The 18,792-nt window shown below is 41.0% G+C and overlaps 1 protein-coding gene across 1 annotated transcript in view; it reads left to right on the top strand.

Moving 5' to 3' along the window:
* LOC134611528 (mesoderm induction early response protein 2-like) overlaps nucleotides 1–18,792 on the top strand; it is a 63,095-nt gene that overhangs the window by 28,424 nt on the left and 15,879 nt on the right. The window contains exons 4-8 of the mRNA XM_063455478.1: nucleotides 3,159–3,255; nucleotides 4,589–4,629; nucleotides 6,376–6,436; nucleotides 6,781–6,929; nucleotides 7,620–7,701. Of these exons, the coding sequence (XP_063311548.1) occupies nucleotides 3,159–3,255; nucleotides 4,589–4,629; nucleotides 6,376–6,436; nucleotides 6,781–6,929; nucleotides 7,620–7,701 (430 nt within the window). The remainder of the gene's footprint in view (nucleotides 1–3,158; nucleotides 3,256–4,588; nucleotides 4,630–6,375; nucleotides 6,437–6,780; nucleotides 6,930–7,619; nucleotides 7,702–18,792) is intronic.

The following is an 18,792-nucleotide window of genomic DNA, read 5'->3' as shown; positions in this document are numbered from 1 at the left end:
CCTTCCAACGCTTGGTGGATAGACTCCTTGATGGCTTCCAGGACTTCGCTTGTGCGTACCTGGATGACATTGCGATCTATAGCGAAACATGGGGGGAGCATTTGAAGCATATAGAGGCCGTGCTGAATCAGATTCGGGCCGCAGGCCTGACTCTGAAACCGGAGAAATGCCACTTGGGCATGGCTGAAGTCCAATACCTGGGACACCGGGTAGGGTGTGGGAAGCAGCACCCTGAACCAGCCAAGATTGAGGCCGTAGCCAATTGGCCCACACCGCACATCAAGACCCAGGTACTGGCTTTCCTAGGGACCGCAGGGTACTACAGGAAATTTGTGCCAAACTACAGCTCTATCGCTAAACCCCTGACGGACTTGACAAAAAATTATTTACCCAGAGTAGTACTGTGATCTCCCGCCTGTGAAACAGCTTTCCAGACTCTAAAGAACGCTTTGATCAACACACCTGTATTAACTTCCCCCGTCCCTAACAAACGTTTTGTCGTCCATACAGATGCTTCCATGTATGGACTGGGGGCAGTTCTGAGTCAGATTGGGGACGATGGAGGGGAGCACCCTGTCGCGTACATTAGCCGGAAATTATTACCTCGGGAAGTGAGCTACGCGGCAGTGGAAAAGGAATGCCTGGCTCTAGTCTGGGCTCTAAAGAAATTGACTCCCTATTTGTATGGACAGGAATTTACCATCATCACAGACCACAATCCCCTGGTCTGGCTAAACCGAGTGGCAGGGGACAATGGACGGTTATTGAGATGGAGTTTGGCCCTCCAACCATATAACTTTTCTATTCAGTACCGGCTTGGCAAGAACAACGGAAATGCAGACGGACTGTCCAGGCAGACAGAACTTATACCGTTCTAACAGCCCGGACATCCTCAGGCTGACCGAAAGGGATCAAGCCAGGTCTGCCGGGGTGTTCCACAAAGGTGAGCCGTGTAACAAAAACCCCTACTAACCGGTACAATGGCTGCTTGCATAAATATATATATATATATATATATATATATATATATGGGTGTGTGAACTCAGACTATTTGTTGTTTTGCCTTCAGTAATCATTTATTTGGTCTTATGGACTTTTATTTGGACTAGTGCTGGCCCTTTAAAAACAGTGTATGGACATATTGAAACTTTTGGGACACTTTTTCTGCCCCTTTGAATCCATGGGAAGGTGTGCCTCTTCCCCTCCCCCTGTTCCATTGTTCTCCAGTAGGGCGTTGTCCCAGGGACACTGCCATACTAGTTGGAACTATCTGCTTTGTCCCTCCTCGGTCAAAATATGACTTCCACCTATTTCCTGAACCACTTAACCGATTCAAGTGAATTTTTGATTTGTTTGTCCCCAAATTATGCTGGTTATAGAAATATACGTTTTTTTAATATTGCATGTAAACTCACAAAGTTACAAAAAAGGCATAAAAGTATGTTTTTTTTAGCTTGGAGATAATTGAGTTGATACAGTAATTAACTCAATTATCTCCCAAGCAGAGGGGAGGATTCTTGTTGTAAAAAGTGGGTGTGATTATCCATGTGCTTTTATTTTATTGGTTATTAAATTTACAGTTCCAGTGCCCCACAAGGTCCACGTGGGTGGTAACCTTGCTGGGAAAGTTGTATATAAGCAGGAATAAACGCTCATTGGAGTCAGTTCTTCTTCACCCTTCAAAACGTAGCTGTGTCTCGTTGTTGAAAGGGAATTTGCAACTTAATCACTAGTTCTTTTCAGAGCTCTGCCTCTCTATTGCTCCTGGGATCCAGCGATGGGACTTGACCTCTCCCCTACAACCCAGCATCTTGCCCGGAGGAAGGACGTCGCCAACGTCACTACCCTGGGTAGCCATTACAACCTCCTAAAAAAAAAAAAAAGTCCCTACTTAACCTTAGTTCTTAAGGCACTTGGTAAAAAAACCTTTCGAACCTTTGGAAGAAATTTACTTGAAACTCCTGTCTATTAAGTATTTTTAGTAGCATTAACATCTGCTAAAAGAATCGGAGAAATTCAGGCACTTTCTTTTTCTCCAGAATTTACTATATTTTTTTTCTGGATAACATTATCTTACGCCCGAAACCGTCATTTCTGCCTAAAGTCATCACTTCAAGGGCTATAAATCATCCGATTGTGCTTCCTACGTTTGGTAACCCGTCGACCTCTGAGCTGGAGAGAAGTTGGCACGTGCTGGATGTTTGGAGAGCCCTTAGAATTTATATTGACTGTTCATCTGATTTCAGGAAAACTGATCATCTTTTTTTTATTTTTTGGGGAAATTTAAGGATCTTCCAGCTTCTAAGGCTAGTCTGGCTAGATGGTTCGTGGATACCATAAAATTGGCATACACCTCCTCTGATTTGCCTTTACTTACATCTTTGAAAGCACATTCAACTAGAGCTATGGCTACCTCTTGGGCAGAAAAAAGCTCAAATCTCCAGAAGATATGTGCAGAGCTGCTACATGTTCTTCATTCAACACCTTCATCAAGCATTACAGGCTAGACGTATTCTATGCCTCAGAGGCTACTTTCGGGCATAAGGTGTTACAAGTGGTGATTACAAGTCCCGCCCAAAGTGTTCTGGGATCTCGATACATCCCTATTGTACTGCCACCATATGTCAGGAAAGACTAATTTTATCTACCGTAAATTCCTTTTTCCTTAATATGATGGCAGTACAACTTTACCTCCCTTATTTTGATAATAAATATTTTTTCAGTACTAGGCCTCTGGTGTGTTATTGATACAAACGGAGTAATCCTGGCAGGTCGATGTTTTATACCTATTGGGGGATAGGGATCAACCGATATTGATTTTTTTTTTTTTTAGAGCCGATATCGATAATCTGTGAACTTTCAGGGGGGGAGGGGGGTAAGTAAAATTATAGTTTTTATTTACCTGGGATTCCGCATCACATTATTATTATTTTATATAGCAACAGCAAATTCCGTAGCACTGTGCCATGGAAGAGCTTCTAGTGGCTGTCAGTGTGACAATCAGTAGAAGAGAATTTAACTCTGTAATGTAAATATTGCAGCACAGTAACAAAGACAGCACCACTGCACCCAGACCACTAAGATGAAGTGAGCATTTCATGATCTAATTTGTGAAGGAGATAGGCGGGTTACACATTCAAGTATTTATTTTTAAACAGGAACAGCAAGCAGAGGAAGCATCGTCCCAATCTGATCAAATGCCTCCTTCTTTGCCTTCCGGTGGTTCTTCTAGTCTCTCGCCTCGGTCGGCTGATTGTAAGTATGGGAAGGGAGATAATGTTTTCAATTAAATGCTTGATTAAAAAAATAATTGATGTGATTGGTAAAGCAAATGAAAAATAAATAAAGTATAGGAAAAAGCAGCTTTATGGCCTACCCAGGAAAGCGAACAAAAGAATAGGACTAATAAGAGAGAGAAAAAGGGGGAGGGATTTAAGTTTTTTTTTTTTTTCATCTAAATGTCCCCTAGGATCTCATAAGCATTGGTTAGTCAGCAGGGGTAGGCAACCTTCGGCACTCCAGATGCTGTGGACTACATCCCCCATAATGCTTTTACACTCATAATGCTGGAAAGCATCATGGTAAATGTAGTCCAAAACATCTGGAGTGACGAAGGTTGCCTATACCTAGGTTAGTGTATCGAGAGAGATGGTTGAGGAAAGATCTGTGTAATGGTTCAAGAAAAGTCCCCATAGTTTGTTTATTCACTGAACAAGGTAACTTGGCATCATCCACGTTGAGACCAGGGTGGAAGAAAACCCGAATAAAAACCTTTTTCAAAGCGATCTGGTGGGGCTGGGGACCTAAACAGCACAATAGGCACTGTAGTGTCAGGAAAACATATTATATAGTATTCCTTTAACCCCTTAAGGACCAAACTTCTGAAATAAAAGGGAATCATGACATGTCCCACATGTCGTGTGTCCTCAAGGGGTTAAAGTCAGACCTGGTGCTGGGAGGGAGGGGTTGACAACACTTGCTGGTGTAAGCCCTCTGCCTTTTGCAGGTATTGTTAACTATGGGCTAGGTGGGCTAGGTAACTTTAAGTGTGCAACAGTGCTCAAGAAAAACATCAAATTGAACCCTGACTATAGTACACTATTACATGGCATGTTTGATTTTAGAGTGAACGGAAATATTTACTTTCATCCGGATATAGTCATAATCTCATGTGTGATATTTGATACATCAATTTGATATCAAAATTCTACTATTTCAGTCGTTTTTGAGAGAGTCTATTCCATTACCTTACATTAAGCAGTGAAGCTTCAGTTATCACAATCCTGAAGTAAAGGTGTTAGCTGCACTTTAACAGAACCATGTTCCAGAAAAAAGACTGGTTTTAAGACCATAAAGTGTTCTGATTTTGAGAATACTGAGAATAATTTTGTTTGTGATTTTTAAAATAAAATGTTGATGATGATATTTGGTTATTGTCATGTGATTCTGGACAAAAATAAGAAAATTGTTGATGTTACTGATATTGGATTGTCATGTACTCCAAAGATGGTTGCAGTTAGAACAACTATGGCTGTACTTTCCTTTTTGGTAGAGTAATATCAATTCTGCATTTTGTTTTGTCATACAGATCCTGAGGACTGGGTGTCAGAGCCTGTTTTGGAAGAGGAGGTAAGAGATAAAGTAACAAAGGCATCCTTTTTTTTGTAACTCCACCTCTGGGTCAGGGTCATTGGTGTGTCATCAGCCAGCCTGGAATTAGAGTTCTGGGCTGGCTTATATAAATTCTGTATAACTTTCATTGCACAGAATGTCAATCATGGTCTGAGAGCAATTAGCAGACCCTCTCAGCCAATGAACTGCAATGGCTCTGGCCTCTGTGGTTTTGTAGAAGCCAGAATAGTCACCGGAGCATTAAGCCTGGCGGGGACCCAGGAAAAGGGCCAAAGTGTTGCTAAAAAAAATTTTCATTTTTTTTTTAAATATTACAAAAAAGTACAGATTTCAATAGAAATTAGCCCTTTTATAAATTAAAAAATTATACTTGTTACACCCTATGACTGTCAATCGGACATGATTGTTACTTCCTGGTTGCTTAGCTCAGTGGAGCTAAACTCGAGACCCAACCCTGTCATTGAACTGCATGGGGAAGTCTTTAATTGCACTGCCATGGATCCACAGTTTGTGCTGGGTTATAAGGGGATGGATTTCAAAGGCTTCAGACAAGAGAGGTGCAGCTTTTGCAAACTTTTTTTTTGTACACAAATGAAGAAAAAAAAATTCATTATTAAAGGGACACTATAGTCTCCTGAACAACTACAGCTTAATGTATTTGTTCAGGTGAGATCTATAGCTCCCTTCAGGCAATCTAATGTAAACACTGTATTTTCTCTGAAAATACAGTGTTTACATTGATTGATAGGAATACCTCCAGTGGCCGTCACGGCCACCAGAGGGACTTCCTATCATGTAGGGCCCTAAAAAGGCCTTGTACACGTCAGACGTATTAAGATACGTCTGACGTGTGCAGGAGAGAGAAGGCACTATGTGCGCGCCTTCTCTCTCCAGCCTGTCAGCAGAGGAGAGGGGGCGGGCAAAGACCGCGACCTGAGCTGTCAGTCAGCTCAGCTCGCGACCGCGCGCATGCGCGGTAGTGCGCTCAGGACTTCAGAGGGCGGCATGAATGGAAGCGTCTGATTTCTTCCTGCTCACGCCCGCATATTTCATCATTTTGACTAAATGGGGGGCGCGGCTTCACAAGGCTCCCGGCGCTGGAACCAGGTGAGTAAAATAGTCCCTTTAACCCCTTAAGGACCAAACTTCTGGAATAAAAGGGAATTATGACGTGTCAGACATGTCATGTGTCCTTAAGGGGTTAAATGCATGTTTTAATTTGGGTATATCTACTAAACAGTAATTTTTTTTTTTTTTTTTTTGTATTTCAGTGGTGTCCCTTTAATGATTACCCTCCCCCAACTTGCTTTCATCTATACTTATCATTTTTTTTTTTTTTTTGTGCTGCATGTCAATGCCTCTGTGCCTACATTTTCTTCTCTGTCCATGATGTTTGCAGTTTGTGTGGGATTTTTATGACCGATGGATTGTGGGTACATTTTCTTGGGTAGCTGAAACTGACCTTTGCTTCTACCCATTGCCAAGGGTCACTTGAGAAAACCCTTAAGAAAAGGTTGTCCCTCTTTCAACTTGTTTTCTTATGTATAACAAAAGAAAAAAAAATAGTGAATTAATAAAATTAAAAAATCAAGTGGAAAGAGGGGGCAAAAAATATTTTAAAACATTCAAAAGTCTCCCCCCATTGACCAGCATTTCAGTCTACATAGTTGGGTTTTGGTTGATCCTTTGTTTTGTTTTTTTTGTTAAAATAAAACACATATATTAACTTATTCTGGTTTTCAGGAAATACTTGGATCTCAGGCTGAGCTTCCATTTCTGCTCTACACTCCAGCAGAAGAGAGAGGTGAGTAGTGGTCTACTGTGTAGATTACCATACAGTTCAGAGTACAATACCATTTTTAATAGGGACACTTCTAATGCATGGATCCTGCAAATTCTGTAAATGCAGCATATGTTTTCTATGTGTGTCTAGAATAATGTAAAATATGTTCTCATTGTATTAAGAGCACAATGTTAATCACTGTATTGATACTGTTTTAGCATTTCCTTCATCTGCCCAGTGTCGTCTACACATTACCTTTCCTCTTTTTAAATATTGAAAATGTGTCCATGCATTTGCTCTTGGACTGATGGTGTGCATTTTAATATATTGCAAATAAAGGTTTTGTGTGCTCTTGTATGAAATAGACTTTGACGAAAAGGACCAGCTACTTTGGGATCCAAATGTCCTTCCAGAGACCGAGGTTGAGAGTTTCCTAAACCGAGCAGCAGAGTGTCAGCAAAGAAATGCACGTGGACTTCATCGAGAGAGGGGGATTATCAGGGATAGTGAGCAGGTGAATTGGTTCCACTGGTGTTTCCTTTTAAAGAGCTTTAACAGATCTGCAGCAGAAAATGCTTAATTGTTTTAAGTGTCTTCCTTAGTTTCCTCCTTGTTGCCGTTGCCTAGTTCAGATATAGGCAACCTTCGGCACTGCAGATGTTGTGGACTGCATATCCCCTGATGCTTTGCCAGAATTATGTCTGTAAGAGCATTTAAGATGTATTCCACAACATTTGGAGTGCAGAAGGTTGCCTACTCCGGCCCATTTGTTCCATCTATGCATTTTATCAGCCAGATAGCTAGCAGATGTTTGTTTTATTACTACTTATCTGGTGCAGCTAGATACAGTTAGGTGGTCTGAAATTCAACATAACTTGACAAATGTACTTTTCTAGGCTAAGACAAAGACTAACACAAAGTATTATTGAAAGGGACTGTAGTAGTAGGCGTCATCCAGGAGGTGTATATCCCAGAGTCATCAAACACCGCATTCTAACCATGTGGGCTTGCAGGGAGAAGACCCAGATATGTTTCTAAACCCAGATATGTAAAATTTAAATCAAAGTAAGTATGTATACATTGGTTACCTGTGGCTAGCACAAAGTGTAGATAGAAAGTCACTGACATGTTTTTTTTTTTTATTGTATTTTTTTTATACATGTTGCCTAACGCTCTCTTACCCACTCTTGATTCTGTCTTCCAGGCTCTGTATGAATTGGTAAAATGTAGTTTCAATGTAGAAGAGGCTCTTCGGAGGTTGTATTTTAATGTAAAGGTCATAAAAAGTAAGTAGCGTTCATGTTTACTGCTTTATATCTTATTTTATTTCATAGTTACATGCAAAGGGTCATTAGGTCCCCCCCACCCTCAGGGCCCCCCCTCCTGCTCGGCTGAAGGGGTTAAAACCCTTTCAGCCACTTGCCTTTCTCTAACGCCAGGCTCCCTCTGTGCTGGGGACTCTCCACCCCCTGCCGACATCAGATCCGAATGCGCATGCGCGTCAATAGCAGTGCGCGTATTCAAACAGCCCATATGAAAGCGTTACTCAATGCTTTCCTATGGATGTCCAGCGTCTTCTCACTGTGATTTTCACAGTGAGAATCGCGGAAGCGCCTCTAGCGGCTGTCAGTGAGACAGCCACTAGAGGCTGGATTAACCCTCAGTGTAAACATAGCAGTTTCTCGGAAACTGCTAGGTTTTCAGTTGCAGGGTTAAAACTAGAGGGACCTGGCACCCAGACCACTTCATTGAGCTGAAGTGGTCTGGGTGCCTATAGTGGTCCTTTAAGGAGGTGGAAGATAAAAAAAACAAATGCTTTTGTGCAAACAAAATAAGAATAGCCCTAAATTGAGTAGTAATATGCATTATGTGTGAAATAAATTAATTAGAGAAAGCAAGAGAACCATGGACCCACTTAAAGGGACACTCTGGGTACCATATTCACCAACATGACGTTATGATGCTAGGAGGTCCATGGCCCTTCCTTACCAATAAGGGTTAAACCTTTCACAAATGTTTTAACCTCAAAGTTGTCTCTCCAGCGCCTGTCCTCCCTGACTGCAACAATATCTGGTTTCTCAAATTCAGATCCTGGAAGTAGTGACTACTGCCAGGCAAGGGGCGCTGCTGCTTGGTGTAGAGTGGTCAGCAGACAGTCTAAGCCAATCAGTAGCTTCCCGTTCAAATGGGTCTGAAATTGCCTGGAATCTCATGGCACCATAACAAATGCATGCAGTGTATAATCCTCTACTGTTAAGTTAAAGGAAAACATTTTAAAAGATAAACAAAATTTAAACCGCATCTGCAGGCTGAAGTGTCCCTTTAAGGGAGGCGTGTGAGAGCAAACAGAATAGTAAAAATAAAGAGACAGAGGTCTATGAAGCTGCTTTAAAAAAAATTAAGGTGTACTCCCCAACTAGTTAATGTTTAGGTGGTAAATATAGGGTAAATTATAGCTCAGAACTGAAAACACACCCTGGAGATCTAAGCTTATCTTATAGGTTATATATAGCTCTATACAAAATAAAAACGAAGGTCCCATATGTTGCAGCTTACTTCTTTAGAAGGAAACTTCAGGTAATGTAAATAACTCAACATACTTTTGTTAGGTAACATAAGTAGAGATATGGAACATTTTCAAATCTGCATAGGTCAAAGAACATATATTAGCAGAAGTATCTTAAAACAGAGAAATTAAGTACAATTAAGTCAAAGAAACCTCCTGTAAATATGCTGAACCAAGTGTTTTAGATAAGTCGCAGGTTAACTAGTTCCATCTATTGCATATAGCCATAGTCCTAGCAAAAGGTAAGACATGTGCACTACATATGCCAAATAGATCCTTTGTTGCCACGTAAGTAGGCCAAACTGGTGAGCCAGGTTAGTAGTCATCCTAGAGTTATAGAGTCCAGAGTTACCAGCCACAACCCTCCAACCACATTGGCTCGAAGGACGAACTTCCCACTGAGCGGGGGAGTAACAGCTGGGTACAATCTCTTATCACATAGTGACATTGATGGTCACAAAGGGCATGCCCAGGGATGTGCTGAAAATGCTGACTCTGCTATATGGAAGCCCATCTGTCATATACATTACAGGGAATCTATAGTGATAGGAATACAAACACTGTAGTGCTCTACCCCCCCCCCCCCCCCCCAGCATATAAAGGGTTAAATAACCCTTTACTTACCCGGATGCAGCACCAAGGACTTCGCCTCCTCCTTCATCCGATAGGCGGACCTAATGTGCTCGCCGGCAGGAGGTGGAGAGCTGCAGGTAGTCCAGGAAGACCCCTGCTGGAAAAAAAACGATGCATTGCTGTCATGGGTAGCTGTAGGGGATGCCATACTGTGATTTATGCACTTCATTGACAACACGAAGTGTACCTCAAGTCATCCGCAGTATGATCACCTTAATTTCCCCACTTTAACAAAATATTTGCCTCAGTATATATCCACCAAAACAAATTTGTATTGATGAGTCCCTGATGAAGTGTAAGGGAAGACAGGAGTTCAAACAATACAACCCATACAAGATATGGGATAAAATTATATAAACTGTGTGGCAGTGGCTATGTTTAAACCTTCCATGTGTATGAAGGAAAAGACAAGCCACTGTGATCTCCCAGGTTGCCCAGATATAGTAGGGACAAGTGGGAATTTTTGGGGACCTGATTAACCCCTTATTTTACAAGAGTATCACATTTACATTGATAATTAGTACAACTGCATTCCACTACTAAAATGCTGGACTGTTTTTACTGTGGCCTGTGGCTCTATCAGCAATAGTTACATAGGTTTCCCAAAGTCTCTAGACTCTAAACAGAGTGAAAAAGCTGTCTCAAGTACAAGGACACAAAGGATCCTAACCACCATAAGCTGTGAACACACTCGCAGGGTCGTAGTTCGTGGCAGACAGAAAACCAAACGGTGCCAGTCTGCATAAAGCATTATAGAAAAGACATGAGTGTTAACAATATTTTTGCAGACCTTCTTAATCATGCGAAACACCAGGGCATAGTATAAAAAAGTGGGCATTTATTTAATGCAGATGGCAACCCGTAATGCCTTTTTTTTTTATATTCAAAAACGCAAATGCTGAACTGAAATTTCAGGGCTGCTTACATAGTGCCACAGAATGGAACCAGCAGTGGAACTGTCAGCAGAAAAATAGAGGCAGGTCACTTCTGCTTCTGCATTCCACCAATCCCCAAAAAGAAAATCCCCCTAGAAAAGAAGCAGGCGGTTACCTTGAGGGAATAAGCACTGAAAGCGGTTTTTACTGCCCTCTCAGCCTTGCCTTTATATTGGGAACTGTTTAAAGGAACACTATAGGATCAGGAACATAAACCTGTATTCCTGACTGATGAGTGTTAAAATAACTATCTGCCCCCCCCCCCCCCCCCATAGTTCCCCAAAATCTTACCTTGTTTCTAGCACCACGTGGGTCTCTCTCTCTTTCCTCCACACCCGCCCTCCCCCCACCGAAGTGGAAATTAGCCATTTTCCCTCTCTGGTGTCATGTGACTCGTTGGTGTTACAAGGTCTCAGGTGTGAATGGGGAGCAAGTGTGTTAGATTTGGTGTTATGGCTCTCATACTGGTCACTGGAAGTTCAACATGGCACCTCATGTCAATGAACTCTCTGAGGATCTGAAAAAAAGAATTGTTGCTCTATATAAAAATGGCCTAGGCTATGAGAAGATATCCAAGATCCTGAAACTGAGCTGCAGCACGGTGGGCAAGACCATACAGCGGTTTCACAGGACAGGTTCCACTCAGAACAGGCCTCGACTTGGTCAACCATAGAAGTTGGGTGCACATGCTCAGCGTCCTATCCAGAGGTTTGTGTTTGGGAAATAGATGTATGAGTGCTGCCTGCATTGCTGCAGAGGTTGAAGGGGTGGGGGGTCAGCCTGTCAGTGCTCAGACCATGCGCCGCACACTGCATCAAATTGGTCTGCATGGCCGTCGTCCCAGAAGGAATCCTCTTCTAAAGATGATGCGCAAGAAAGCCTGCAAACAGTTTGAAGACAAGCAGCCTAAGGACATGGATTACTGTAACCATGTCCTGTGGTCCAATGAGACCAAGATAAACTTATTTGATTCAGATGGTCAAGCGTGTGTGGCGGCAACCAGGTGTGGAGTACACACTCAAGTGTGTCTTGCTTACAGTCAAGCATGGTGGTGGCTGCATGAGTGCTGCCGACACTGGGAAGCTACAGTTCATTGAGGGAACCTTGAATGCCAACATGTACTGTGTCATACTGAAGCAGAGCATGATCCCCCTTCCTTCGGAGACTGGGCTGCAGGGCAGTATTCCAACATGATAACGACCCCAAACACACCTCCAAGACGACCACTGCCTTGCTAAAGAAGGTAAAGGTGAGGGACAGGCCAAGCATGTCTCCAGACCTGAACCCTATTGAGCATCTGTGAGGCATCCTCAAACGGAAGGTGGGGGAGCACAAGATCTCGAACATCCACCAGCTCTGTGATGTCGTCATGGAGGAGTGGAAGAGGACTCCGGTGGCAACCTGTGAAGCTCTGGTGAACTCCATGCCCATGAGGGTAAGGACAGTAAAATAATGGTTGCCACACAAAATATTGACACTTTGGGCCCAATTTGGACATTTCCACTTAGGGGTGTACTCCCTTTTGTTGCCAACAGTTTAGACATCAATAGCTGTGAGTTATTTTGAGGGGACAGCAAATTTACACTGTTATATAGACTATACACTTACTACTTTACATGGCAGCAGAGTTTCATTTCTTCAGTGTTGTCACATGAAAAGATATAAAATATTTACAAAAATGTGAGGTGTGTGCTCACTTTTGTGAGATACTGTGTATATATAGTATATCTTTTTTTATATATATTTTTATTGTTAAAGTTCTATTTTAAAGTTAAAGATGCTTAGGAGGCTCAAAATATCTTATTTTTATTTATTAACATTTAGTTCAATGCCGTGGAGGCTTACATAATTCTGACAGTGGACTCAGAGGTGACAGACAGTGCCTCAGATTTTGATATTTTTTACATCAAATGCTCATCCTTTTACAGCAAATAGTATGAATTTGAAGTAAGGAACTGCTTATATTTAAAAATAGATTTGGAAGGAGATTTGAAATCATGAACTGCTAAAATGAGAAAAAGGCCCAGCATAAACTTGGAAAAATATGATATTGGTATAACTTAAATTTCCCCTTTCAATATCCACATCTTCCCTGGGGTATCTAATTTAAGAAATGGTAGGCGTTTGTGGGACATTTTGAACTAGCAACCTGCTGAGATGCTTCACAATGGGACATGGACCTAGCATCAAAATCCAAAGTTTGAAAAACAAAATCAAACCTATAATAGATGTGTATTAAATTTGGGCCTTAAATATCCACATATACCTGGCAAGGGTACCCATGATTGTATCGCTGTAATCGGAAGCAGGGCCGGATTAACATAGGAGCTTTTTTTTTTTACACACTACTCTTAGTTTTGCCTCCTGACTGGTATTTTACTGGCACAGCCGGTGTTTGAGGCTGCCTGGCTGTGCAGGTATTGCAGTAATACCGGCAATACAAATTCAGGTATTTTTCTCAGTATAAACGGAGATTACTCTGCAATACCAGCACCGGCCAGTAGGGGTCACTGTGTGTGGAGAGAGGCAGGGATAGGAAGTTACAGCATATCCCTGCCTCTCTCTACTACTCACTGATCCGCGGGGGAGCAGCTACACAGCACAGAGAGTCCAGACAGCAGGTAAGTGAGGGATGGGGGTAAAGGCAGCAGGAAGACATGGGGACGCTGAGATACTTGTGGACACTTTGACACATGGGGACGCTGTGGCACATGGGGACGCTGTGAGACAAAGGGAGACATTGGGACATGGAGACACTAGGGACACAGTGTCCCCATGTCCCCCAGCTAGTGTCCCTAGTGGCTCAGTGTCCACCTGGACCCCCATTTCCCCTTGTCTCCCAGTGCCTGTGTCCCCATGTCTCTCAGTGTCCCCATGTCTCCCAGCCAGTGTCCTCAGTGTCCCTTTTCCAAAGGTGGCAACACTAACTACTCTTCACATACTCTTGCTTAAAGGATTTCTGACCCTATTATGTAAAAACCACCATCTAGCCCCCCTGATCCCCTCTTGCCTCCCTAAATATAGTACAATCTTACTTGTATTCAAGTCTGCAGGTGCTGGCTCTGCCTCTGAACTGACATCATCAGAAGTGGTGGTCTGAGCAAATTACAATGCTGAGACTGTCAACTAGGTAGATCAGGGGCAGAGCCAGCACAAGTCAAACATAGCCCTTGCCAATCAGCATCTCCTCATAAAGATAAATTGAATCAATGCATCTCTATGAGGAAAGTTCAGTGTCTGCATGCAGAGGGTGGAGACACTGAGTGGCAATGCTGCACACTAGGCAGTACTGCCCCAGGAAGCACCTCTAGCAGTGATCTAAGGAGTGACTAGTGGAGTTATTTTCTCTGAAAAGACAGTGTATAATGCAAAAAGCCTGAAGGGAAGGATTCTACTTACCAGAACAAATACAATAAGCTGTAGTTGTTCTGGTGACTATAGTGTCCCTTTAAGTTTGGAAGCTTAAGAGGGATGTATGGCAACAAAACTTGTGTGGACTGGCTGACAAAATTAGTTTAGGTAATGCAGACTTTGGTTTCTCTAACACCGTGGCATGACCCCTTTCTTCTACACTCACTACCTACACCTTTACACTGTCCCAGACTATATATCAGGAATGTCTGCCTGCTAGTAAGACGATAAGGAGACAAGTGGACATGTGAGTCTTAGGGGACATACCTTAGAAAGTGTGGAGTAGGCACATCATTAGACACATTTATGCCAAGTGACATGCATTCATGCCCGGCTGGCCTTCCAATTCTTTGGACAAACATGCCCCCTGTTTGGGCATGTTCTCCCCTTTTGGCAGGTCTGGTCATGTAATGCACGTCAGTGGCACACCCTTTTACCCTGCCCATTGACTTCCTGCTTCACTGGACACTGCTGTTATGGATTTGGATTTACTTGAAACATGAAAGCATACATTAAAAAGAGATTAGCATAGAGTATGTGTTTTCGTATAGCTGCATCCTTTCCCTCCAACACCATCTCCATCAGATACATGACGCTTGAGAGGTATGACTGTTTTAGTGTTTTTGGTCAATAAGATTCTGTAATTAGGCCCCTCATAATTGTCAGCACCAGGCCCACTGGGCTCTTAATCTGGCTCTGGTCGGAAGAAATAGCTGATCAAAATATCAAGTAGCACACAAAGGGTTTATAAAATATGTAGCAATATCTCAAAGTGTCTGTCAAAAAGACCTGGGGGAAAATGGCTATTACAATTACACTTGGAACAAACTAGCAAAAGGTTCCACGCTAAGGTTCAAAATCTATCTTTTGAAATACCCTGAGGTGTAAAATAGGAGATGGACCCATCATCACCATCTATGAAAATTCACACTTAAAATCCTGAAATGGTAACTGCAGTAACTTCACAAAATAGTGTCTAGGTCAAACACTTGGCTTATTGTTTTACTCAGAAGATGTAGCTGAGCATAATTTGGAGTATTTTATCACTGGTGCAAACCTCACATTTACAAAATACCCATCAGAAATGCACAATATACACCATATGAGATACTCTGGATTTTCACAAATGGTAGGACTTGCTACAATTCCTTAAAATGAGAGGTAGGCCCATCAAATCCTTCTCTCAAATTTATACAGTTAAAACTGAAATAACCAGCACTGTAGCTTCACAGGATAGTGTCTAATTATATATTGGCGGTATCATTGTATGCAAAAGATAAATACATACTTTTGTGTTGCAATTTTGTTTTAAGCAAACATACCAAATTCTAAAATTGCTCCACATTGGAATTTTACTCCTTGTATTTGGTGACCTGTAACTACCAAAAATATACTGAAATCCTAGACATTATGTAGTCTGTAAATCAGGACAAATAAATAAATGTATTGATTACATTCTTTAAGCTGTACTAATTACGCACACATTGTCAAGTTTTTTTTTTTTTCTTTATAAGAAAGGATAATCCTCCCTAATACACAAGTATGTCCCATCTAGGCCCTTGCGCTCTGCTGAAGACTTACGTCTATCTTCTGTCCGTACTCCCACCTCTGATGCTCACCTTCAAAACTTCTCGAGGGCTGTACTCTGTTACATGGTCACCCAGTCTCCACTCCTTCAAAAAATCATTAAAAACCCACTTCTTCATAAAAGCGTATCAATTACACTGTTAATAGCTCCCGACTGATTCCTCTCTTGCAACTGTCATTAGTCTAATACTATCCTTACCTTTTGTGTCACTTTACCCCACTCCCTCTAGCATGTAAGCTCATTGAGCAGTGCCCTCAACCCCTCTGTTCCTGTGTGTCCAATTTGTCTGGTTACAACTACATGTCTGTTCGTCTACCCATTGTAAAGTGCTGCGGAATTTGTTGTTGCTATATAAATAATATAATAATTTATGTATGTGACGTCAAATTAAAGCCCTGATGTTCGTCAAATGTTAGTCCTGATTAATTAAAGGGCCACTATAGTGCCAGGAAAACAAACCTTTTCCTGGCACTATAGGGTCATTAGGTCCCCCCCTACCCTCAGAGCACCCTCCCGCTGGGCTGAATGAGTTAAAACCCCTTCACCACTTAACTTTCTCCAGCGCCGGGCCTCGGCGCTGGTGACCTCTCCTCCCCCTGCCGACGTCGGCTCCGCGCACGCATTCAAACAGCCCATAGGAAAGCATTTTCACAGTGAGAATCGCGGAAGAGGGACCTGGCACCTAGACCACTTCATTGAGCTGTAGTGGTCTGGGTGCCTATAGTGGTCCTTTAAGAAGTCATGTAACATCTGTCATGATATGAAGGTACTAAATAAACCTCCTTAACCCCTTAAGAACATTGCTTAAGAAACTTGTCTTGCACTCAAGGATACAAGCAATTTTTGCTGTTTGTGAAAAAAAATGAGAAAGATGCAAACACTTATTATATAACTTTTTTTTTAAAGTAGAAAAAGTCCTTTAAAAAAAAAAAAAGGGTATATAATAAGTGTTTGCATCTTTTTCAATTTTTTTGCACAAACCGCAAAACTTGCTTGTATCCTTGAGTGCAAGACAAGTTTCTTAAGCAATGTTCTTAAGCGGTTAAGGAGGTTTAGTACCTTCACATCATGACAGATGTTACATGACTTCTTAATTAATCAGGACTGACCTGTTTTGGAAAATGCATGCATAGGGGAGCAAACAACTCTATCATCTGAGTTGCATCCATTACTACTATTTGGTTATCTTTATATATTTTTATTTCTTCAAAATTTTCATATTACAATTATCAAAATACATCAATTTACATACAATGCCTCTATATCCGATCTATGTATCAATAGATATGTTTCCATTCAAAAAGCAAACATCATTACCAATATTAACCAAATTTGGATGACCATATCCATAGATAACATAAATAGATGGATAGAGGTATATTAAAACCTAATTCATACCAAACACACCCACACCTGCCGGAGGAACCAAGCCTGTACAGTCCGATTATTCACATCCTTCTTTAAAGTACCGTAATGCTGAAGTTCCTCCGGGATCAAACACACTACGGGGCAGCGAAAAAAACTCATTATAAATTATCCTTATTAACAATGAACTTATCAACTATTATTTCCCATTTGTTTGTTGATTCCTTCAGAGCTACAGAGCTACAGAGTTACCTTGGTTAATTCCCATTTCCATTTTACATTGGTATATTACTTGTTTTTTTATTTCACTCCATTCAAGTACCTTATTACTTTTCCAATATCTGGCTAAAACTATCTTAACTGCCAATAACATATGTGTTATCAGCATACATTTCTCTTTAGGCATAGATGGCCAGTCAAGATGTAACAAGAAACTTTGTGGTGTAAAGGGTATACATATCTGGCACGTATTATGAATCTGATGATATACGCACTTCCATATATTACTTAGAAATTTACAGTGCCACCAGATATGGAGATACTCTCCTATCCCTTCCTCACATCGCCAGCACACAGGGTTCTGGTCTTTATAAATTTTGGCCAATTTTTCTGGGACCATATACCATCTGTTTAAAAGTTTATAGAAATTCTCTACTATGTTTAGGCAATGAACCGTTTTATTGACTTTAACTATCGCATTTATCATGTCTTGCTCAGAGATCCTGGTATGTAAATCTTTTTCCCACTTAATCTTGGCTTCCCAGACAGAGAGCTTCTGAGAATCCTTTAAAAATTCGTAGCATCTGGAAATATGGCCTTTAGTTCTATAATTTCCCATGATTTTTTTAAGAATACTAATATTTTTGCTAAGCTGGAAATCCAAAAATTTCGCCAAATAAAACTTAATTCTTAGATAGGTAAATATCTCCTTGCTGTCAATCCCGAACTCTAATTGTAACTGGTTCAATGGCTTAATTTCCTTTCTGTCAATAATCTCCTGTATATACATAATTCCCTTTTGTGTCCATCCACTGATATTAATATCTTCGATATTGCTCTTAATCACCTCTATGGGTAGAAACGGAAATAATCTGAATTCTATTTTAACATTTTTCTTAATTTTTTTCCAAAATCTCCATATACTATCGATAATTGTCGAATTTTCTGGATGATCTGGATTATTTTTATTTCCCTTCCTCCTTGTTGTCCAGAACAGGGCAGACAGGCTGTTTGTCTCTACTAATGATTGCTCTATTTGATACCAGGCTTGATCTTTTTGATCTGTACTTAAGGTATTAACCGTGTGTGCCAGCATACAGGCATTATGATATTCTATTATATTTGGGGCAGCAAGACTTATTCTCGTTTTTTTTCCCTTCCAAATAAATTTAGAAAAAGCTGCCTGTACCATTTTTAACCAGGGATTTGGAACCTGTATTGGTATCATTCTAAATAAAAAATTCCATTTAGGCAAAATATATGAGTGTATGGTATTTATACGCCCTATCCAAGAAATCTCTCTGCTGACCCATTCTTTTAAAATCTTGTTTGTCATTTTTATAAGAGGGAGAAAATTAACCTCTATAACTTTATTTATGTTTCTTGGTATTTTAATGCCGAGAAACGAAATATATCCCTTTGCCCAAACAAAATCATCAGATATTTTAATAAAATCCTTGTCTTCTCTTGATAGATTTGTTGTCATTATTGTAGTCTTATTAGTGTTAATTCTATAGTTTGAATATTCGCTATATTGGCCCAATAATCTTATCAATTCCGGCAGTGATGTTCTGGGGTTCTGCAACATGAGCACAACATCATCCGCATATAGATTAATCTTGTGTTCTAAATTATTAAACCAAAAAACCTTAATCTTCCC

The sequence above is a fragment of the Pelobates fuscus genome, chromosome 5 (genome assembly GCF_036172605.1).
Source record: "Pelobates fuscus isolate aPelFus1 chromosome 5, aPelFus1.pri, whole genome shotgun sequence".
Taxonomy (NCBI): domain Eukaryota; kingdom Metazoa; phylum Chordata; class Amphibia; order Anura; family Pelobatidae; genus Pelobates; species Pelobates fuscus.
The sequence above is the reverse complement of the archived record's forward strand: the minus strand, read 5'-3'. Positions and strand labels throughout refer to the sequence as shown.